Source organism: Chenopodium album, chromosome 26 (genome assembly GCF_948465745.1).
Source record: "Chenopodium album chromosome 26, dcCheAlbu1.1, whole genome shotgun sequence".
In the NCBI taxonomy this organism is placed as follows: domain Eukaryota; kingdom Viridiplantae; phylum Streptophyta; class Magnoliopsida; order Caryophyllales; family Amaranthaceae; genus Chenopodium; species Chenopodium album.
Window position 1 is genome coordinate 35398640 of NC_137859.1, and position 23812 is coordinate 35422451.

Below are 23812 nucleotides of genomic sequence, written 5' to 3' on the forward strand. Positions count from 1 at the left end.
TTCTCTTTCTCTCAAGGCCCAACTTCCTTTCTAAGGAAATTTATCATAATATCATCTATAGCAACGTTGCCTAAATGATTTTGGCGTATACTCATAAGTGAGCTTTAACTAATGAATTATTTACTTAATCGTCGCAAAGGGTTTTCTCGAAAACCCTCACGAGACAGCTTACTCTACTCATTTTTGCTAGATCTAGATAGTTCGATCATCTAAGGGGCTACCTTACCTTTCAGGCTTTCACTACATCGCAAAAACAATTTAGACAAGAAAAAAAAAAAAAAAAAAAGTTCCTTCAAATATTTTTTTTTCCCTTTGCAGTTTCCTTCCTTCACTTATACTCCGTAATAAGATCTCACTATTTGATGAACTAAGAAAAAAAAAAAATCATTAAATGAAGCGTTCCCTTCATATTTTCTTCATTAATATCTATTTGCAATTATTATTTAACGTTATTAGAGTGTATCTAGTGAAGTCCTTGTAAAAATCAATGATTGATTGCACAGTAGATTGTATTTCTTCCGTTGTCCCATAGTACCTTATTTGTATCTAAATATTGGTTTATAATTAGACCTATAATAACATTGGATTCAAAACATGGACATCTTAAGCACATACAAAACAAAACTATATACAATTAAATTATTATTATTATTATAATAGGCCAACATTACATCAAATTGTAATAGTACAAACAAAAGTATTCAATAAATTAAAGTAATGTTGTTGATTCAATCAATTAATACCATATATCACTCTCAAAATCACCATTACAAGGAAGCTAAGCGGAAGTTAAAGATGGAAAAGGGATTAAAAGGAAAAAGCAAATGAATTAAAGAATATTTTTATCAAAGAAAAAATTCAATGTTACAATTACGACATAACACACATTTGACATTTTATCGGTCTTGCAAATTTTCATGTTATCAAATACTTGTACTCGTACTCGTACTATAGATATAGATTTAGGTTATACTCGTGATAAATTTACAAGTAAATTTTTTTTTTTATTTTTTTATTTTTTTATTTTTTTTTTTTTTTTGGTGAAACCGTACAAGTAAATTATATTACTCCCTCCGTCCCTAAATTACATTCCTCCTTTCTATTTTGGGTATTCCAAAATTACATTCTTCATTTCTATTTTTGGTAAGTTTTTTTTAGTAAATCAACTCTCTTTTTCTGTTTTATATTTAATGCTTTCTCACTCATCCTTACCTAATCTCACTCATAATCCTTGTGTCAAATTACAACGAATATGATTGGTTATATATTTTTAATTAGGAGCATGTGATTGGTCCTTTTTTTTGCAAAGGATTGATGACATCTCATGAGTAATAACTACTCTATCTTTGTATTTCCCATTGCATTATCCAATTATTGTTATTTGTCTTATTCTTCCCTCCTTAATTCCCGTGTAAATTTCCAAAGAGGAATGTAATTTAGGGACGGAGGGAGTAACTGATTAATGCCAAATTTCTTTTTTTTTTTTTTTTTTTTTTGAAAGCAATTATTTTATTATTTTTATAATAGAGTATTATTATATTATTATTTTTTATTTGATGTGAGGTACACCCATATTTAGGCATCCACAATATTGAAGGAAAATGGCAAAGAAAACGATGCAGTTCACTACTATTCCTACTATACTTTAGCATTTCACATTTTCTACTGCCCAGGTTTGTATTTTCTCTCTCCATTTCATAATCTTACGATTCTAGTTTATTTCAATTTTCTATTAATAATTGTTGTTTAGGTATTTTAATTTGAATTTTATGAATTTTAATTGGGTATAAATCAGTCAATTAATTAGTAATATTAATGTAATTTTTTTGGGATTTTTTATTTTTATTTTTTATTTTGGTGGTTTTAGTTGGAAATTAGTCAGTTTGATTATGAGGTTTCCTGAATTATTCTCTTTCAGTTTCCAATTGATGCGAATTTCAATCTTCCATTGAAGCAGCTTCTGATGTAAGATGATGTTTTTTTTTGTAATTATTGAATATTAATTTCACAATCTAGGGTTTATCGTTAATTAAATTCTCACTATACTCAATTTAGGGTTCTTCTAAACTTGATCATTGAACTATTGGTTAAAATTACTAAAGTTATGAAAGATTGCTGCAGAACAAAATTATGTGATTTTTCTTACTTAATTTGATAATTGAATCGAATTTGCCTTTAATTGTTAGAATGGAACTCTGAAATTCGACCTTTTCACCCAAGATAATGTGATTTTTCCAGCTTAATTGGTAATCGAATCAAATTGCAATGATTAATCTTTTGAAAAGCTTTAATTTTTCTCAATCATTTTTCTTTATTTATATTTATTATTTTTTTTTTTTTTTTAGCTTAGATGCTTTCTTTGAGATTCCTGTAGAATAGGTAAAAGGATTAATTTAATTCACAAATGGCAGGATATGTCGATGGTGAACTTATAGTATGAATTATTATTATATGACTCTTAAAAAAAATATAGAATTGGTACTTTAGGCTTCCCTAAATATTTTGCCCTTGTGTCCAATATCTTTGAACTTGCCCTAGTTTCACTTTGCTTGGAGTAAATAGCGCACTTAGAATTTTCTGTTGTTTTGTTTGTGTATCGTGTCAATGGCAATATGTAAGGAGTAAAAAAGATTGTTTTGTAGCATGTTAGGAATGTGATCAAGAGTATGATTAAGATTACATGCTAAATCTTTTAATTATTTTGTTAATATGACCTTTAATGTGGCAGGCCTTAAAGCTTTCCGCTGATGGCAGAGCTAAAGGAGCCTCTCCTTTCAAGGAAACCTGCCTCAGCTGCAAACCTTAGAGAGATATCATATCACCCCTCTGGGTCTGGGCGCCCACCCTTTCAAGGGATGGATGTTTCGGGCTTGAAGAAGCGAGGACAGAGCAGTCGCTCATGGATTCGGGTTGATACTTCTGGAAATTCAGGGGTAATAGAAGTTGACAAATTCACAATGATGCGTCGCTGTGACCTCCCTGCCCGTGATTTACGACTGCTTGATCCGCTTTTTGTGTATCCATCCACTATCCTTGGTCGAGAGAAGGCCATAGTTGTAAATCTGGAGCAGATTCGTTGTATCATCACAGCTGACGAGGTTCTTCTTTTGAATTCCCTTGATAGCTACGTATTACAGTATGTTGTAGAGCTTCAGAGACGATTGAGGAATGCCGGTGCTGGTGAGGCTTGGCAGTCGGAAGATGCTATGACCCGAATGAGGGGCAATAGAAACTTTGACACCTCATCACCTGATTATTTACCTTTCGAGTTCAAAGCACTGGAAGTTGCTTTGGAGGCTGCTTGCTCCTTTCTTGATTCTCAGGTTTTTATTCACCCTCCTTTAAAAAACATGTAAATGTAGCCATGCAAATGAAGGTCTCTCTGCCCCTTCCCCTGTCTTATGTGTGTGCAATATTCTAACCAAGGAATCCACACAGAAACACACACATGTATGCGATAACACTTTGTGTAATACATGTACCTTACTTTATATGCTTAATATAAACAAAACAATTTTCTCTGCTACAGTGATGGGAATTTTTTTCATAAATTTTTTGCTGGGGTGGGGGTGTTGGGTTGAGGATTGGGTTGATTACTTGATTGGGATCTCAATTAGACGGAAAAAATATAAGAAGTACCGCATCATGATGTTCTTTTCCTGATATATAGTTAAGAATAGTTCAGATTCGAGAAGTTGCTGAAAATCATAGTCTGGATAAAAGAAATATTATTTGGAAAGCTATTAAGTGCTGAAAGGGTAGGGTATGGTAAAAGAGGTTAAATGACATTATCTTTATTTCAAATTTCGCTTTTTTGCTGCCACTATAGGTTCTGAACCTGAGTTGTATAAATGTTCCCAAAAGTTTGCCTGAGAGTTTTTATGTAGTGACTTTATGGTGATAAAGAGTGAGATAAGAAGTTTCTGGCGTGTTTTGGGCAATTGTGCTTACAGCTTGTATGAAAGGCTTTATTAATTCTTCTGTGATGGTAATTTGGGGAACTCTCCTTAGTGCATTCTTAGCTTACTTTTGTTAAAGAAGGGGGAATGTGGCTGTAAACTTGGATTTTGTACTAAGCATATTAAACTTTGGTACGAGTAAAAGCCTGATAGGATGATAAAGTGGTATATAGATCTAGACCCTTAAAGGTGGCTGAAGTGAGTTTGATTGATTTTAAACTAGATGTTTATCAAAGAAAATTGATGTGCATACAATTGTTTGGATATTAGAAAGGGCCAATGTGAGCTGAGTTAGGAAATCTAATTGAGGTCTAGTTTAGTCAGGTTTGATTGTTTTTTGGTTCAATCCATTGTCCTGTTACTCTCTCTCTCTCTCTCTCCTGTCAAAATTGACTGGAAAACTTTTTAATTCTTGTCACAAAATTTTTGGTTCCATTGATTGAGGAAATATTTGATTGGCTTCAATTTATTTTCATGTTGGTTTTACATGTTTCTTATAAAATTCAAGTCAAATCTTCTGAACTACATGGATGTTTATATTTTATTTCTTTTATAAATTAACTAATTATTGTTTGTGAGTGCATGCCCGCTCTAGTGAATAGATGTTACGAAACTTAATATGGATTATAAGGGATTAAGTTGTCAATAGGTCACAACAATTTATATTTTGAAATTTATGTGGACGTTGCTTCCAAGTTTTTGGGGATAAGGGTGGTATTTTGGTAATGACTAATGATCAATGGATTGCTGAAGTGAGTTTGGTTTAGGAAGAAGTAGATATTTGTTGATAAAATTTGAAGGTGTGGAAGGGAAGAACAACATTGAGATGCTCAAGCAAGCATAGTTTTGGTCATTCATAAGATGGGTAAGTTAGTGTTGCTGGCCTTTTTAAATTGACAGAGAATTAAAGTGCAGAGTGCTACTGATTGGAATATGAAGCTGAGTTTTTTATTTGAATTTAATTAGAGCTTAGTTGGGGAACTTAATTGAGATAAAGTTGTACTCCCTCCGTTCATTTAAGTATACATTGAGATGAATCAAACAAAACCCCACTTGACTATGTATGTTCTTATGTATTGGAAAGAGTTTAGAAGATTCTCTTAAGCTATGAATTGTGTCTAGATTTCAAATGGGGATAACGTTTAGGAAGGGAGAGAATTGTTTGTTAAGAAAGATCAATTTGATGTGCCCTAAAGAGGTGAACATGATCTCTAGAGTACTCTAGTCAAAAAGATTGGTTAGGTTTTCTGTTTTGGGTTCAACTTAGGTTGGTTTTGAGTCAATTTCTAATACATTTTATTTTTGTGCTGTTTTCACTTTCATTTTTTGGTCAATTGAAACCAATATTTTGATGTAACTTTGATATACATGGAAGTTGAGGTTTTCATAAGTTGTTTTCAAAACGTGTATGGGATATTAGGGTTAAAGTAGTCAGCAATTCTAAACCCTTTTTTTTGTGAACTTTGCATCCAAAATTTTTGGGATAAGGTCACAAGGGCGGTAGAGATTGAATGCCCAATTGAGTGGTAGAGTGTATTTGTCTTATGGGAAACTTGATGTTTGTTAAAAAAATAAGTGTGATGTCATGAACAATATTGATAAGTTTGGCAAGCACCTTAAAACCATTTTTGACTATTTATAAGATTGACAAGTTGTTAGTGCCACTGTGTAATAATCTAAGAGTTAAATTACAATTTGGGATGATTGTTTGGGGTCAATTCTAAGTGGAATCCATTTTTCCTGTTGTTTCACTTTTTTTGGAGAGAGGAGGGGGAGGGGGGTTCAATTTGAAGTCAAAATTTGTTTAGGTTTTGTAGAAACATAGTATGGGTTATTTGCGAAGCTCGAACTTGGCCAACCACCCCACCATACTAGTGTCGACACGACGCGATCCGGGTGCAAACACGGAATCCGGGTCAGACGATTGGGAGAAAAAGTGGACTCGTCGGTCATAAACCCTAGATCTAAAATAGAAGAAAGGAATCTCAAGGGGCTTTTGTTTGAAAGTGAAAGGTGAGTAGCCCGACACTAAGAGGTTGCCGGTTTTCATTCTCGGCAATGGGAGGCTGGTTCTTCAGCTTCTTCAATAGGTTTAACTGCGCTATTTTTTTTTTAAAAAAAAAAGGTAAAATTGGTATAAACCACCTTTTATGTCCAACTTTTTTGAAAAAACCACCTTTTATGTTTTTTTTTTTAACTAAACCACCTTTTAAGTACCTAAACTTTTAATTGCACCACCCCTATTTCAAATTATGACGAAAAAATTAACTAAGACGTCAAAGGGGCCCACAACTTGTGCCTTTCGCTCCTAAATCATGTATTTTTTTCACCCCCAAAAACATTTGACCCTTCCCTTTATATATACGCATGACTAAATTGAGTAAAGCTCTAAAAAACCAAACCTAATTTTGCTACAAAAATTAAATTGTAGTATTTGTTTATTCTCAAAACCTCAATTGAGGTAATTGGAGTGGATGGTTGAGATGGAAGGGAAGGCTTTGCTATGGTTGATGATTTGGAAGTGGATGATTGAGATGCAATTTGTTAGATTTGAAATAGGGGTGGTGCAATGAAAAATTTAGGTACTTAAAAGGTGGTTTAGTTAAAAAAAAAAACTTAAAAGGTGGTTTTTTCAAAAAAGTTGGACAGAAAAGGTGGTTTATACCAATTTTACCAAAAAAAAAAAACAAGGGGTGGGGTTGGTAGGGAATATACTCAATATTTATGTAGGTGGGGGTAGGTGGAGGACCTCACGTGACTCCTTTACTTGATGTTTTCCTTCTTTTTTTTTTTTATTCTCTTTTTCTTTTAAATCTTTATTTAAATATTAATAGTTAATATGAAATACTTTTTATTTTTTCCTAAAAAAAAAAATATTTCTACATTAACTTATCTTACTTTTGTTTTTTTGTTGCCATCTCCCCAAGTCCAAAATTTGAATTTGGACTCTTTTAAAACGTGTCCACAGGTTCTTAATTTTATAATTTTCCGACTCTGACACTTGGACCCATACCCGAGTCCGACACCCGTACCCGAGTCCGAGCATCCTAGTGGGTTATGGTAGCATGGTTAGTAGATCTAACCCTTAATATTTTTTAACTTTACGTGAACTTTGCTTCGGACAAGGGTGGTGGATTGAAATTTTAATGGGGTGCTGAAGTGGATTTGCTTTATGAGTAATTTATGAGTTAATGATGGACAAATATAACTCTAAAATTAGCAAATTACTGACCTGTGTAATAATCAAAGAATGAAAGAGAAAAAGTGCTACTTGTGTAAGCTCAAGCAGGTTTGCTAATTTTAGGATGCTACGATAAAGTTACCCCTTTTCATTCTATATAAGGAGTACCATTATTGTTTGATGAATGACACATTGGAGTAGATTCTACGTGTAGCACTTAGTTTGAGAGGCTTTGTTAGATCGATGTTAATGGATGTGGGTCAAAGTAGGAATTTTTACTTTTATTGCAAAAGTGGGAAGGATCGTTTTTCTAAGGCGAGGAACTTAACATACTAGGTTGGTAATTACTTATGTTTACAAGACTTTGGTTTAAATGTTTTGCGAAAGGTGGGGTGTTGATTATTAACATCAATGCTTTTGCTTACGTTAATGGATGTGGGTCAAAGTAGGAATTTTTACTTTTATTGCAAAAGTGGGAAAGATCATAATTCTTAGGCGAGGAACTTAACTTACTAGGTTGGTAACTAATGTTTACAAGACTTTGGTTTACATGTTTTGCGAAAGGTGGGGTGTTGATTGTTAACATCAATGCTTGTGGAAGGGGGTAAAATGCTTATGTTTATCTTGTAGCTAATGGGATAGTTTATATTACCTTTGTATCAAAAGTCTCTAACATTTAATGATTACCCAAAAACTAAGGTAATTGAAGTGGCAGTGTTGATGGATTAAGCGTGAGTGTAAAAAGTTGGGTAAAAATAAAAATTGATGGATTATAAGAAAAGAGCGAGTGGAAAGGTTTATATATTGTGAGGGTTAGAGGGTTAAGGTAGTAAAAGGGGTTTGCTTAAAATGGATTAAAGTGAAAGTGTTAAACTTTCTAAAATAGATGAAAACAAGAGATGTTATTGTGTTAAACACTTTCAGAAACAGAGTAGTATTATTGAAACTTAGACATGAATTGTTTTGACGTTGTGTTGTGGTTACTTAGGGACCATTTGGTTGAAACTTTTGGAATGAGTTGGAATAGAGTTAGAATCCATTCCATCTATTTTATTGTTTGGTTAGACTTTTTAGTTATTGAACCTCATACCAAGATGTTTCTAGATCTACCCCATCCTTTTAGAATCCCATACCCACCTCACCTCATATGATTCACAACCTCACTAGTATGGGATTTTGAACCCATGCCTCCCTAGTATTAGATTCTATGCCAATCCATTCTAGTTTAACAAACCAAATGATCCCTTAAGCATATGTTGACTAAGGCATTTAATTACAAGATTGTGTTTGTGACTCAATGTCTTACACTCTTTAGCTTTGCATAGCACTTGGTTGAAACTTGAATGGGCTTTTAAGATTGGTTGGATTAGTAGAGTGATAATCTCCATGGAATTTGGTCAGGATGTGATTTTGTAATCCTTAATAAAATTATATCTGATGCTTGATGTATGAAAAGGTGGGAATTTTACTTCATCACTTAAGTATAAAGGATTTTTGTCTAAGATGAGGGATTGTTGAAATTTGTGTGTTGATCACTAATGTTCATAAGATCTTGATTGAAGTGCTTTAGGTTGGTTGTTTTATTGTGAAGTATGATGCTTTCATGTTAGAGTACATTGGTGTAAGGGAAGCAAATGTAAGATGTGTATCCTATTGCTGCCTGGATAATTGATTCATAGCAAGGAATGGATACTTTGATATCTGAATTAGATTTTGAGTAATCTATTACATAAATTTTGTGAAGTTTCGCAGACAATTGTAGAGGGAAAAGGTTTGTAAGCTTCCATGGAAAATATGAGTATAGGGTTGTCTTTGGTTCATGCTTAAAGTGCCTATAAAGAAAATCTTTTGAGCATCTTTGAGCATGTCTTTGTTCGAGGAGAGGAGACCATTTATTGCTACTTTCTGTTTCAAAAGTTTTACTCTTCTCAATTATTTACTGTAGTATAGAATATAGATAGCAATTTCAAGAGAGAGTATAGCTTGTGCAAAGACTAAAATCCCTTAATTTAAGCCAACAAATAATCTAGAAATATTAAATACCTTCAAAACTCCAGGAAAGTTGCTTAATTGCAGTACATGGAAGTTATTGTGTCAGTGAAAGATGTCATCTGCTATGGAGCACTGGCTTAGAGGAATCTGTAAAGTTTTTCAGAAAACTCTGAAGCTTGCTATATCTTTGTTTTTGTTTTTTTCTTTGCTGTTTTAAAAAATTCAAATCAATGGAGTCCCTTTAAACTACATTATTATCACAGCACATCATTAATAAAGCGAAATAGTTGTGTACGAAACAAATTGAAATTGAGAAATTGGATGGTCTTGTGAGAAATGAGTATTTAGAGGGAAAGTGTCTCTCTATTGGGTATGAATATTAAACGAGGGTAGCTCAGTCATTTCGTTTGTTAATTAAGGGTCAGCTTCAAGTTGTCTTATTAACGAAATTTATGTTGGTAAGCATCATTAATGCCACAAAATGTAGTTGGACAGTAATATATGGTTTGCAACACTCTTTCCTGCTTTTCTACACAAACCCCACTTACAACACTCTTTTACTATGTATTTTAACACAAACTTCACAATCTTCTACTTTTTTCTTATGCATATCCACTTGCTATATCCTACTGTTGATCTTTGTGGAGTGGGAATAGTAATTGTAACTACTTCAAAGGTTTGGAGGTAGTACATTTCTTTGGAGATTGGTATTTGGCTTTTTTTTTTTTTTTTTTTTTTTTTTTTTTTTTTTGTACTTCGTGCACATGCACTTGTGGCAATGTCAGTATTTTCAGATGAATCATGAATGAAAGGGTTCCGGTGGCCATTTTTTACCCATTGTATTCTTTATGCCAAAGTACTCTATTCTACCTGTATTATTATATTAGTGTGTAAAACAACCTTTAGTAAAATGTTGCTTCCAAGGCTTTTTTTTTTTCTTTCTTTTTTGGGTGGTAGATCATTGCACTATAAAACATCCTGAGATGCTCTTTTGGAGACACCATTTTATTGTCTTGTGGTGCTATGGCTGCTATGGTGTAGAACATTGGAAATTGAAAAGGCAGTTTTGGAAAATTGTTTAGGTAAAATCACTACAAGGCTTCTGGTGACGTGGATGTTGTATGTTCTTAATTTTAATTGTCACCTGATGTTTTTGCTCAGGGACTGTTATGCTCACATTTTCGTAATAGTTTAAGTAATAGTAGAGTGAAATGTCATTTGTGCATAAATTTTATGATTTGAGGCCGTCAGGCTTTAACGAGTCACAAAATTTTGTTGTTTGTAAAGTTGCAGGAAATGGAAAGTGCTGTTGGATTTGTTGTTCTAAGTTGTTTATTTGTTGATGATTTTACCTAAAGTTTCTGAATAGTCCAGCTTCTGAATTAGAAATTGAATCATATCTATTGCTAGATGTAACACCAAAGACCAATACTTTAAATTTGGAACATGTGCGCTGACTGAAAAAGCAGACTTGTTGCTTTGATTTGTTGGATTGTGTTGTTATTCTAAGTTGTTTATCTGTTGATGATTTTACCTAAAGTATCTGTATTGGCCAGGCTTCTGAATTAGAAATTGAAGCATATCCATTGCTTGATGAATTAACATCAAAGATCAGTACTTTAAATTTGGAACGTGTGCGCCGACTGAAAAGCAGACTTGTTGCCTTGACTCGAAGAGTGCAGAAGGTACTGTACAGTGTTATGGCTAGAATTCTATTAAAAATTTATTGCTTTTTTCTGGGAAGGCATTTGTGGAACTTTTTTTTGAACAAATAATGCTTGTTCTAAGGATTGAACCTAAGAAATTTGTGGAACTAAATAGCCTTTGATGATTGGTTTCTGTAAACCCTTAACCCCAGAAAAGATATAAATTAAACTTGGGTTAGTTTTTGTGAACATTAGCTGTTAACCTGATGTAAACCTGGGATATATTTCTTATCTTCATCTTTCTTATAGGTTAGGGATGAGATAGAGCAACTAATGGATGATGATGGGGATATGGCAGAAATGTATCTTACAGAGAAGAAGTCACGAATGGAAATGTCATTGTATGGTGATCAATCAATCTTAGGGTTGAGATCAAATGATGGTGCGGTATCCATCTCGGCTCCTGTTTCTCCTGTCTCCTCTGCCTTGGATTCACGAAGATTAGAGAAAAGCTTCAGTATCTCAAGAAGCCGGCATGGAAGCTTGAAAAGTACAGATAGTGCTACAGAGAGTATAGAAGAGCTGGAAATGCTTTTGGAAGCGTACTTTGTGGTCATTGACAGCACCCTTAACAAGCTTACATCAGTACGTTGATATCTTATCTTGTTTTCTTTATTATCACACTTAAACTTTTATTTACAATAATTCATTTCTTCATTTATTGCAGCTGAAGGAGTACATTGAGGACACAGAAGATTTCATTAATATTCAGCTGGTAGGTTTGGTTATTTTACATATGAATAGAAGAATGAGAATATGAGATTGAGCATATACTTGAAGAGGGAAGGGAAAAATAAAAGGCATTAGGTACTCTAATTTTGACTAGGCCAAATTTGGGCAATTTCCTCATCTGTTTGATGGGTGTTTTAAATTTAGCAGAAGGATACATTTACCAAAGAAACTTTCTAAAGTGGATTTTTTGGAGTCCAAAAGACAAATTTACTGCATTGGTTTACTTACAAGTGTTTCTAATTTCATTTAAACTATTTTCCTGCAGGACAATGTTCGAAACCAACTGATTCAGTTTGAATTGCTGCTAACTACTGCAACATTTGTTGTTGCCATATTCGGAGTTGTAGCGGGAATTTTTGGAATGAATTTCGAAATTGAATTATTTAATTACCCTGATGCGTTTAAATGGACTCTCCTCATCACGGGAACAACTGGGCTCGTTATATTTGGTTCATTTTTATGGTTTTTCAGATACAAAAGGCTAATGCCACTGTAAATGCTTCTCATATAAGTGACGGAGGCAGTCATAATCCTAAGCAATTCTTTTGCGATTAGGTCCCCTCAGCCGTATATTTGTTGGCCAAATACAATTATGTTTCTGATGTAGATATAATTTTGTTCATTTTTGACATATACATCAATTTCCGATTGAACAATCTTGTTAGATAATCTAGTTCATGTATTGTTGAAGCGGGTATTGCTCGTCTTTTCTTCACACCGTTGGTGATGTCTAGGGTTCGAAATGCAAATGGGAATAGATATAGTATATGAGAATTTTCCTTATAATCCTGCTCCCATTTGGAATTTAGTTCTTGTAGGCATATAATGTGGGAGTTTAAACTGGAGAGATATTTTCCTTACAATCTATTAAGTGATTTTTTTTGTACAAATTTTGCTGTAAGAAATAATATAAACAAGCAACTGTTCAATAAGCGATAGGACAACCAGAAAATGTAAGGTGTGGTGCCCCTAACACTATCACCAAAGCTTGTACTCGGCTCAGTCGTGGAAGAAGATTCATTGCTGGCAAGATTTGTCTATGGAACAGGGCGGGTCTGTACGTTTTTTAATGGACTAATGACAAATGACCAAGGGAATTAATACTCGAACTGGGGGAGGATAAAAAGCTAAATAAGCAAGAAAATAAAGTTAATAAAACTTGAAGACTATGATTAGTTACTGAGATATCAGGGACCGGGATTCACACAAAACGAATTAAAGGATAGGCTATTACTTGGTAGCTACAACACATTTTTTTTTTTTCATGTTACTTCTATATACACTTCGTATAATAAATAAATAAATAGATAAAAATCCTTGACCGAATTCACTTCCAATGCATATTCTAGCGCTAGCAGCATGTAACCTGCATATCAATCTCATAAAGCACTGAACAAAAAATATCGAAAATTTTCCTTGACCGCATTCACTTCCAATGCATATTCTAGATTTCTGGCGCTTGCACAATCAATAGGCCAGCAAAGTCAGCTCACAGCAATGCACACAGCAAACCCATGAAGGCCCCAGAGTTCACCACAGCACAAGAAACAATATATTTTTGTACACCGCAATTATCATGCATTCAATAGACATTTCATTTTTTCTGGATCAATATCTCTTCGAACTGATTCAGCTACCAGAAGTAACAGTGATGTTCAAGCCTTTGTTAAAATTTTGGGCATGACAAATATTGAGAATAACATCTACTTTAGTTACATATGATATTAGTAAACGATGACAGTCCTTGACACCTCAGTTGTCAGGCAAATTAATTCAAAGTGCTTCACCTCAAATATGTATTCAGGATCAACCAGAATTTTCTTATATCAGGTTTCAAAGAGATTTATCATGGTGTCTATGCTTGGCAGATGCCCATTCCAGCACTTATCCAAATAACAAGCTCATCAGCTTTACTGTTGACACGAAATTCATTTTCACTCATTGGAAAACCTACCCTTTAATTTTTATGCAAGTTTACCAAACTGGGCAACACATCTCCTACAGGATCATGGTTAATTTTTAAACCAACAAGAAGTGCTTCCCATGACACAGAACCTGGTAAAACACCGTGGTCAGAAACCATATCAAGAGTATGTAACGCCTCTGGTACAAGTCCCTCATGGCACAAACTACATATAATCTTATCATATGTGGAGAGCATAGGGAGGAAACTCTTGGAAAGCATATGATTTAACATGTTGCACGCTTCAGTAACTACACCCCCAGTAGCCAATGCATCGATCATCAGCTTGTATGATTGATCATTCAATTCTATACCTTTCTTATTCATCTCACTCCACACCTCTCTTGCTCTACTCAAGTTCTCAACCTTGCAAAAAGCTTCCAATACAGTATTATAAGTATTCAAATCGGGTTGGCAACCCAGTTCTACCATGCAGCCAATCATCTTATACGCATCCTCGGCTTTCTTTTGTTTACATAAGCCTTTTAGGTACACATCAGGAGCTAGACCGAAAATGAGAATTTCATCAAACAACTCTTCTACTCTCGAAAAGTCTTCTGCTTCAACAAGACTATTGAGAGCCATTGTATAGGACATGATATCAGGCTTAATTCCCTCCCTTTTCATCTCACATAAAACATCAAATGCTTCTGTACCCTTTCCTTGTCTCCCCAAGAACTTAATCACATTACAATAATCCTCTCTACCGGGGCAAAACCCGACTCGTTTCATGTCTTCCCAAACACCCATTACCTCCAAACTAGCCACATTTACATTCTTTTGCCTACACAATGATCCCAAAATCAAGGAATACAATTTCCCATCAAGGTCAAACTCATCATAAATCATGTAATTTAGCAACTTAATAGCATAATCAACCTTCCCAATCCTACAAAGGGCATTAATCAATATCGAAAAACTCGAACCCTCCTTTCGAATACCCATAATTGTACTCTTCAACAACAATTGTGGAACAATTCTCAAATATTCTCTATTTCTACAAAGAACAAAAAGCAGAGAATTGAGTGAAAGTACAGTAGGAACACACCTGAATTTAGGAATCCTGAAGAACAAATCAATTGCCTCCTTAATCATACCCTTTTCTCCATAAACCCTAATCAAATCAACAAAAACCCTTTCTGGGGTTTCAGATTTCTCAACATTTTGGAGATATAAAAGAACATGATTAAGCTCATTGAATTGGGATTTTTGAATTAGGGTTTTTATAATCAAATCATAAGCACTGGTTGTTGGATCACATTGGTAAGAATCGAAAGAATTAATGAAACAATTGAGAAGATAAGAAGGGGTTTTAGGAGGGTTTTGGGTGATTTGATGAAAATTTGAATCTGGGGTTGAAGAAAGACAAGATTTTTTTAGGGTTTGAAGTGCTTGTTGTTGATTGAAAGTGTAATGCCATCTTGTTTTGTAAGGAGAACGAATCCATTTTCTTCTTCTTCTCAGAAATAAATTTGGGATTTTTTGGGAAGAAGAGTTTAGCACCATATGAGCAACAGCAAGAGCAAGAAATGAGCAACGGCTACAATTTTGACATATTGATACTAAATCTTTGCTAACTTGGGTTTACTACAAATTAATTTTAGTTTTTAATTTTAACCTAGGAAATCAAATGCAGAAAAAATAAATTTTACTGGATTTCCTCTTCTTTTTATAATTCAACCTATGAAACTATTCCAAGCTAGAAATTTCCAAATATGGATGGTAAAATTCTAAATTTGAGTCGATTACATCGTTTGACATTTGAGTCGATAACATTGCTCGTTAGGTAAAATATTTTGGATGGTATTGAAAATATGTGTTAAATGTGCCATGAATCAGTTTCCGGTTTTGAGATTTAATAAAAAAAAAAAAAAAAGGTTTTTTACATTTTAACCTAGACTAATTATGAAATCAGTAATTTTTTGGTACTCCACATAAAATTTGTGTTCTTGCTTGTTGAATTTGCTTAATTTTTCGCATTCGTTATAATAAGGAAAAATTGCAAAATAACACCACAAAAATGACACGATTTTGATTATAACACCACAAAAAACAAAATTTTGATTATAACACCACAAAAAAACTACAAAATTTGATTTTACCACCACTTAACGGATTTTTGGATGGAATCCGTTAGTGAGACCCACCACGTACACGTGTCAGTAAAGCATTGGTTTAAAAAAAAAAAAGAAAAATCCCTATCCCCTAACCCAGCCACCACCAGCAAAACCACCGCCGGCAGCTCGCTACCCCATCCTACCACCAGCAGCTGCAACACCTTTTCCTTCTTATCTCCGTCGCATATCGCCGACACAAGCCGGCAGCTGCAAACCCACACCCTCGCCCATGCGACCGCAAAGCCACACCCGCAAACCACCCGGAAACCCAAACCGAATCGAGCTTGGTGTTTCAAGGTTGCTGGTGGTCGGTTGGGGTAATTTCGACACTATGAAGAACCACTTCCGGCACCCTACCAAGCTCTAGCCACCGAAACCCTCCTCTAACACACCCCTGCCACCGGAATAGCTACTAGCAGTCGAGATCGGCTACTTTAGGGTCGAATTTGACCACATCGGCCCTAAACCGGCCGATTTCAACCGTAAGTGGCCGTTTTCGCCTTTTCGGTGGTAGCTAGGGTTAGAGGATTCGCGGACTGGGTCAATTGGTGCATCTGGTATGGCTAGCGGCAGTGGAAAATAGTGCCGGCGGTGGGATGTAGGGGTTGCCGGTGGTGGGCTTGGTGGCTGGATTGGGTTTAAGTTTTTTTTTTTTTTCCTTTTTTTAAAAATTGTTTTTAACCAATATAAAAGTGACACATGTACTTGGTGGGGACTACAAACGGTTATTTGGATGGCATCCACAAGGTGGTGGTAAAATCAAAATTTTGGGTTTTTTGGTGGTGTTATAATAAAAGTTTTTATTTTTGTGGTGTTATAATCAAAATTGTGTGTTTTTTGTGGTGTTATTTTCTAAAATTTCCTTATAATAATGCGGAATTCAGAATCATGATCATCATTGTTCTTTGGCTATATAAGGTATACTATAACCTTCAGCAACATCAAGCCATCAATAACAATATCATTACAAAGAAGTAGGGACAAAATTTCCTTCAAAACTTTTATTACTCCATAACAAAAAGAGTAATACAATACTTCTGGATGTCAAAATTCCTCTTCATTATACATATACACAAATAAAAAAAAAAAAAAATTAGACGACAGCTTTTACACTCTCTTAGATTCTATGGCAGTGATTCAAATTGATATACTATAACTGTAACGCTAGTAGTGTTAGTTTTTACATCATATAACTCGTGCAGCGTTTCTTCAGACTTCATATATGAGCAGAGGGGCATAGGCAGTTAAGTCTGTTAATACTGCACTTTTTTCCCTATCTTCCAGACACCTGATTTAAAAGGCCAATGTTTCTGTGAAAAAAATCTATATCCCAGTTTTCGGTTGCTGATGAAAGAGTCATTAAAGCAACCACAACTGATTTCATAGAAGGACGTAACTCAGGGTTATCATGAGTACAGGCTTTTGCAAGCTCAGCCACCTAAAACAAAAGCAAGAGCAATGCTTTCAGAAAAAGGATCTGATCTCAACGTTCAGATTTAGTTATCACGCTAGTAGTTCAAATTACACTAACAACATGAGTATTGTTTACACTTTACAGATGGTGCGAGTATAATGTGATAGTTGAATTTGTAGGCATCTCACCTGACGGACAGAATCTAGTGGGTAATCATCACCCAGATTAGGATCAATCAGCCTGCAGATCTCATTTGGATTGGGAAGATTCAGAGCATCTTCAAACTGCAATGCAAAATATAGTAATTCAAGATTGGTTATTATGGAATAAAAGGCTGTTTGAATCATGCATCCTTGGGGGCAAATTCAAGTATCTTTCGGGTTAGTTTGAGACTTGAGTATGAGGTCATATTCGTGTCTGTAGTCGATTTGCTTATTGTAGGGTCGATTTTCAAGCTCACATTCTCTTGATAAACACACAACTAGATCAATTTGTAACCAAACACTTACAATGCAACTGAATTAGGTCTTTAGAAATGTAGGGTAAATGCATAAAGTGAGCATACCAGAGTAACAAGACCCCTTGATTCATCAACTGAACTGTTTTCCCTAACGATAGCTGTTTTTGCTGATATGAGTTCATAAAGAACAACCCCAAATGCAAAAACATCTACCTTCGGAGTCACTTCACCAAACTGAGCATACCTGAACAAAACAATAAAAGAAAGTCATGATTACAAGACTTACAACTTTACAGAAATCATCTGTTTCAAATTATCAGCCATTTAAAGAACCTATTTAATTAAGGCATTAAGCCACTGTATATGAACTTACTCCGGTGGCATGTATCCAAATGTTCCAACAAGGCGAGTTGGCAATGTTGAGTTTTCAAATTCAGCTAGCTTTGCCAATCCAAAATCTGCAACCTAAAAAAAAGCCATTATTGTGAGTGAACATAACTATTGAATAGCCAACAAGTTGGAGACAATTCAGGCAAAGGCGCGAAGCTTAGCAATACCTTGGCTCGGAAGTTCTTGCTTATCAATATGTTTGCTGATTTAATATCACGGTGAATGTAAACAGGATTAGTGTGTTCATGGATATACTCAAGACCTCTAGCTGAATCAAGGGCAATTTGCACTCTGGTGGACCATGGCAATGGATCATTTCCTAAAGAGGGGGTTTAATCAGTCATCAGCACCAGTTTATTTACTTCTTTTAATTACACCAGACACCACAAGTTAATATTCAAGAACCTGAGCCACGCAGATGTTGGCTTAAGTTCCCATTATCAATAAACTCGTACACCAGAAAAAGTGAACATTCCACACAATATCCAAGTAAACGGACCTGCACTAAAGAGAATTTTATTATTAATGATGAAACAGTCAAGATTCTGAAGGGATGCAGAAGATAAATCTATCATCATATTCATATGCTTCAGTCAAGCAAAATCACAACCTTAAAGTTGGCACAATATAGTGATGAACTTGTTGCCACTGCTTACTTCTATAGCACAGAAACTTTGTGAAGATCACATTTTCCGGTTCAAAAGGGTGTCATTTCTGAAACACTTAAGGACGCGTAGTAGATGGTTTTGACATTGACTTATAGGATCTTCAGTCTTTCATGCTTCTAAATCCATGTTTTAGTAATTCTAGCTATAGTAGTTGATAAAGGTCAGGACATTGCCTGCTAAATTCAGGGAATGATTCCGTATGATCCCTGAATTCAGCAGGCAAAGAGTCCTCACCCTTATCAACCAGTGGAAAACAAATAATTTACATAATTGTATCATATCCTCCTTGTGTACTTCTCATATATTCCTATACAAATTACATCCTCCTTAGGTGTCACTCAAACAATCCAATTTTATTTGAATTATGAAAATATTATGTTGAACTATAAGATTAAAGTAGCTAGAAAAAGTTATGATAGTCTTATTTCTGGGGTTAAGAAAGAGTAAAACTTGAAAGTTATGCACAATCTAAGCTGATTATATGCATGTGCAACTAGTGGCTCGTGACAAAGCTCTAAGCTTTTATATCGCTAGTGATAATATAAACAAAGGTAGAATATTCTAGTTAAAGAAAATCTCAATGTATCAAAACAATAGTCTAGATAAAGAAGATAATATTGATCTACAATTCAATAAAGTTAAACCAGGAAGCATACCAGATGTAAATGATGAACACGAGTTAAGACCTGCAACTCGGCAAAAAACTCTTTTGAGGCTTGCATATCCATCTTTTTTATTGCTGCTTTCTGAAGTTTATGTATGATTCAAAGAGAATTCAATGAGTTCAGGTAAGTATACAACTAAGAAATGACATAACAAAGCATTATGAAGCAGAAGCGGCCTGTTTTCAAAATTTAGGATAATCAGTTTTTACTTTGATGTAGGATTCCCAAAGATGTAGAAAAGTAGGAAGAAGCGGAGCAATGTCTAATGGTAATAGTACAGCTACTGCCTATGCAAAGTATGTTTGTCAACACTACTTTACAAACATCAACTAATTATAGTCCTTTCCATCATCATGAGTTCATGACTTATATTCATAAAAATTGCAAGTACAAACTACAAACCTCGCCTCTGAGCTCTCCTAAGTAGACTTCTCCAAATCCACCTGCACCAATCACATAGCTTTTGTTGAAATTCTCTGTCGCTTTTGCAAGCTCTTTGTAAGAGTACTCCACAGAATTGCTATATACGCCTGAATCATCAGCTGTATATCCACCTTGATTGAAGGAATCTGGATCAAAATGGGAGGTTATAAGAGCAAATCCTTACAAATATTGACCTAAACCTACATATGCTAATGACTGAAGGTACCGTGCAAATTTAGATGGAACCTGCATGTTCAGCAAGATGTAACGAGGAACAAACTATATATTATAGCTTGCATCACTATAAATAAATTATGTTTTTCAAAAATCAGAATCATCCTACATAATTGGAAAGCGGATTTCTAAGAGGAGAGAGCATTACTTGAATGTGTTAACTGGTATCCAGGTTTCTCAGATCGTGAAGCCTCTTTCACATCTTTACTTCTCTTGTATCTTAAATAAAACCAAACTGACAGAGCAATTAGCCCAAGTGCTGCTATACATATACCGGCAATAGCTCCAACAGCAAGCCCTGTGGCAAAAGGAACGCGATTATGTAAAAAGCTGAGAAGTACAGCTTACTACAAGTCTACAACGAAACACATTAGAGGTCTAAAACAAAGATAAGAATAAAGACAGAAGGGAAATTGACCTCAATTACCTGAAACACTTCTGCTGTAATCAGAACAACACAGAAAAAGAATAAAATTGTCAAATACGCACAAAATTTAATAGTAAGTTAATACAAGCCAATTCAATGTATGGTGCAATCATAGAACAAGAATATACCTTATAACCAAGGGTGGGTAGTTTCCATTTTTGTCTGTAAGATGAAAACCGAAACAATATTAGTCATCAAGAGTGTAACAGCAATTGATACAGATTGCAGAGAGGTTGATAGCAGACAGACAAATGAATTAGCAACCTTAGTGAAAGCATTACTGTTAGATTACTGATGTACAATTAAACACACTGCTTGCACTCGAGTCCATCTCGAGGCCAAGAAAAAAACAATTCTTCAAAATTTGCCACATTGCCTAAGGCCCTAAGCACAGATAGACATAACTTCACTGTAACACAACAATGCAACCCCAGAAAAGTTCACCCCTTTCAGAATCACAACTTACCAAAAATTGACATGAAAAAAAGATTATTAAAAACAAAATCCTACCCATGCTATCAAAAATTGTGAATTTTACCAATTTTTTACATCACATGTCGAAAAGACGAAAACCTTTGACCAAGTTTACAAAACTACCATTCTAATCCGTTTGTTAACTTCAGGTTTCAGCACCACCAATTGACCAAGATACAAACACTCATTTCCACATTTGTCAACTAATAAAATTGACTAACATTTGATCTTGCACTATGTTAAAGATATGATATTTTCCGATATCTCATATCTCTAACACACTAATTACACTAGACCAAGCAAAATTGACCCTTTTCGCATTACTCAAACCAACTCCCCAACCCAAATCCGAATTGTACCAGAAATTACATAAATCAAACCAAATTGAACCTAATGTGACATAAAAATTAGATAATATGCAAATTGATAATAGACCTACATATGACTGGTGATCCACAACATCAGCCAAATCCGACCAAAAACTTATCACTGGATTATAACCTGAGCCAACCTGATCTGAACTACCCTTTGCTAAGAATGCCATCTCTACACACACAAATAAATAAACAAATGTATAGCGCGACCACCTAAGGGCAAATAATATAAACGGGATTTGATCAAGAAAGATTACCTTTTCCAGGAATATACACAAGGCCAGTTCCAGCACTAAAATTCACACCAGGATTATAACCCTGCAACAAACTCTCACTCAAATTGAATTCCTGAGAAATTGACCTCAAACTTTCACCAAATTGAAGTGGATAAGTAATGAACAACCCATAATCCTTAGAAACTTTGCTATTACCACAAGAACAATTAACAGGTACATTAATCACTGCTCCATCAGGCACATTAAACCTGTTATAACTATTAAATTGCTCAATCCAATCCCATGTTGTAACATTGGAATAGTTATATTTTGCAACTTTATAATATGTATCACCCTTTTCAAACTTGTACATAAAAATGTGACCAAGAAATGTATCATCTACACACCCACATGGGATTGGTACACGAATTCGAGTATTCGGACTAAGAACATCTTTGTTTTGAATTTGTGTAGGGTTGTAGCTAACAATATCATCAATTGTAGCCATTGTTGTATGATTGTTGAAGTAACTAGATATTTGAGTAAGTGATGTACCTGGTAATACATAATATGAAACTAAGGCTAAATTGCATGTACTTTGACACTTTGATTCAATTGTATTACTAAGACATAAATTCAATACAACATAGAAAAATGTAAACTTGAGTTTTTGAATTTGTGACATTTTTGTTTGGTTTTTGTTTTTTTGGTGGGGTCAAACATGGGAAGAAGAGAAATTTGCAACAAAGATCACAAATTTTTGGAATGTTGACTTTTGTGACTAAACAGAACAAGTAATTGCCATATTGGACCGTTGACTTTTGTTATAATAATTTGTTGTGTGCTAATATGGAGGTAGGTTTCATTGGATCATTGATGGATTAATATTAATAAATCATTTAATGTAATGTATAATTATGTGGGACTATAAGAAAAAACATACTCGTATAAGATGAAAGAGGTTGGAGTAGTGAGATAGATCCGCTATTGACGAGTTCAAAGGATTTTTAATTTTTCTTTCAGGAGTTTCTTTGCACTTGCACATGAATGGGACAAAAATAAATTGACCAACCCATATAACTCAAAGCATAATTATCCAACCCATGTATAAACATAGATTATAACATGCTTTATACTCCGTATAACTTAATACAGTACGATAATTTTAGTTCAGTTCAGTTCAGCTTCAATCAATTCAGTTAGTTCAGCTCCTAATTTCCCTATCTCATAAAATATTCATTTCAGCTCAGTTCACTTCAGTGCAACTCCAATCAGTTCAATTCAGTTCAGTTCAATTCAGCTCAATTTAATAAATGTGAACAGGTCCTTAGTTATTACTAACTTGAAATTTTTAAGGCCGACAAAGCTCTTGATTCGATCTGAGTTTGATTCAAAGTGTAACGAGCCTAGCTTGAGGCTGAAGTTAATTAGATCTTGGGTCTCTTGATTATAATTTACTTGTAAAAATAATTACTCCTATATTTTTTGTTTTTCTTTGGTGCACAAAAGAAATACTTGTATATGACATTGCAATTATATTCCTAATGGGCTTAGTGTGCCAAAAACTATATCATTGTGCAAGCATCTAAGCAAGACCCTAAACCATGGGTATTGACATGATCGTGCTAGGCTTATTTACATAGACCAAAGCATCCAGGCTTGAAATCAAGAAGAGTCTTTAAGGATATAATGATTGTACTAATGATTTCATATAAGCCAATCAAAGACAATAACAAAATGCATAAATCATGATTAACAATAATAAGAGAAGGGGAAAATGCAAAAAACAAGTCCCTGAAGAAGCAACCCAAGAAGCTCCCCAAGAAGTTGTTCATGATGCAGCACCAAAGTCCACTACTAATGCTTCCCCCAATGCCGAATGTGATCAAGCTATCAATTCCCCCGGAGAAGACTCTATGTGTTGGACAACCAATGGAGATGCCCTATTTGGGCATAGCAAACCCCCTGATTCATGTGATGGAGGTGAACATTGTGTCTTGGGAGGAACCAATTCCGGAACCGATGGAACAGGTATGGACCTTGAAGGTTCCAGTTGAAATTAATAGGGTTCTAAACCTTATTCGAGGTGCTTATGTAAGTTCTCTTAATAATATTCCTATGTCTATAGAAGATAGCATTCCTAATCTAGCTCCTAATAGCTCTCCCATTACTTGTATGGTATGGAACGTACAAGGGGCGGGTAGTAAAGAATTTATTTATGCTTTGAAAGAAGTAATAAAGGTTAATAAGCCTAATGTTTTCGCTTTGGTTGAAACTCATATGGGGGGACAACAAGCGGAAAAAATAGCCTCAATTCTTGGTTACACAGGGCACATGAGAGTGGATGCTCACGGGTTTAGTGGTGGCATATGGGTTTACTGGAAACCAGAACTAGTATCAGTTGAGCCTATTATTAAA

At 34.7% G+C, this 23812-nt stretch overlaps 2 protein-coding genes and 1 pseudogene across 3 annotated transcripts; 1 reads left to right on the top strand and 2 right to left on the bottom strand.

Moving 5' to 3' along the window:
- Positions 1–1558: 1558 nt before the first annotated feature.
- Positions 1559–12260, top strand: LOC145616606 (magnesium transporter MRS2-1-like). Of its 2 annotated transcripts, XM_081671359.1 has the most exons (7): positions 1568–1673; positions 1919–1965; positions 2729–3323; positions 10689–10817; positions 11088–11423; positions 11506–11553; positions 11836–12260. In XM_081671359.1, exons 3-7 carry the CDS (start codon positions 2748–2750, stop codon positions 12064–12066), a joined length of 1320 nt encoding a protein of 439 aa, XP_081527485.1. In that variant the 5' UTR covers positions 1568–1673; positions 1919–1965; positions 2729–2747; the 3' UTR covers positions 12067–12260. The 2 variants fall into 2 exon arrangements, with proteins under 2 accessions (XP_081527487.1, XP_081527485.1); XM_081671361.1 differs by lacking the exon at positions 1919–1965 and having other exon boundaries at positions 1559–1673.
- A 515-nt stretch (positions 12261–12775) lies between these two features.
- Positions 12776–15066, bottom strand: LOC145618322 (pentatricopeptide repeat-containing protein At2g38420, mitochondrial-like). Its single transcript, XM_081673100.1, has one exon. The coding sequence runs from the start codon at positions 15037–15039 to the stop codon at positions 13528–13530; it is 1512 nt and encodes a 503-aa protein (XP_081529226.1). The 5' UTR covers positions 15040–15066; the 3' UTR covers positions 12776–13527.
- A 1509-nt stretch (positions 15067–16575) lies between these two features.
- LOC145617128 (lysM domain receptor-like kinase 3) lies at positions 16576–22079 on the bottom strand (annotated as a pseudogene).
- Between the last annotated feature and the right edge of the window lie 1733 nt (positions 22080–23812).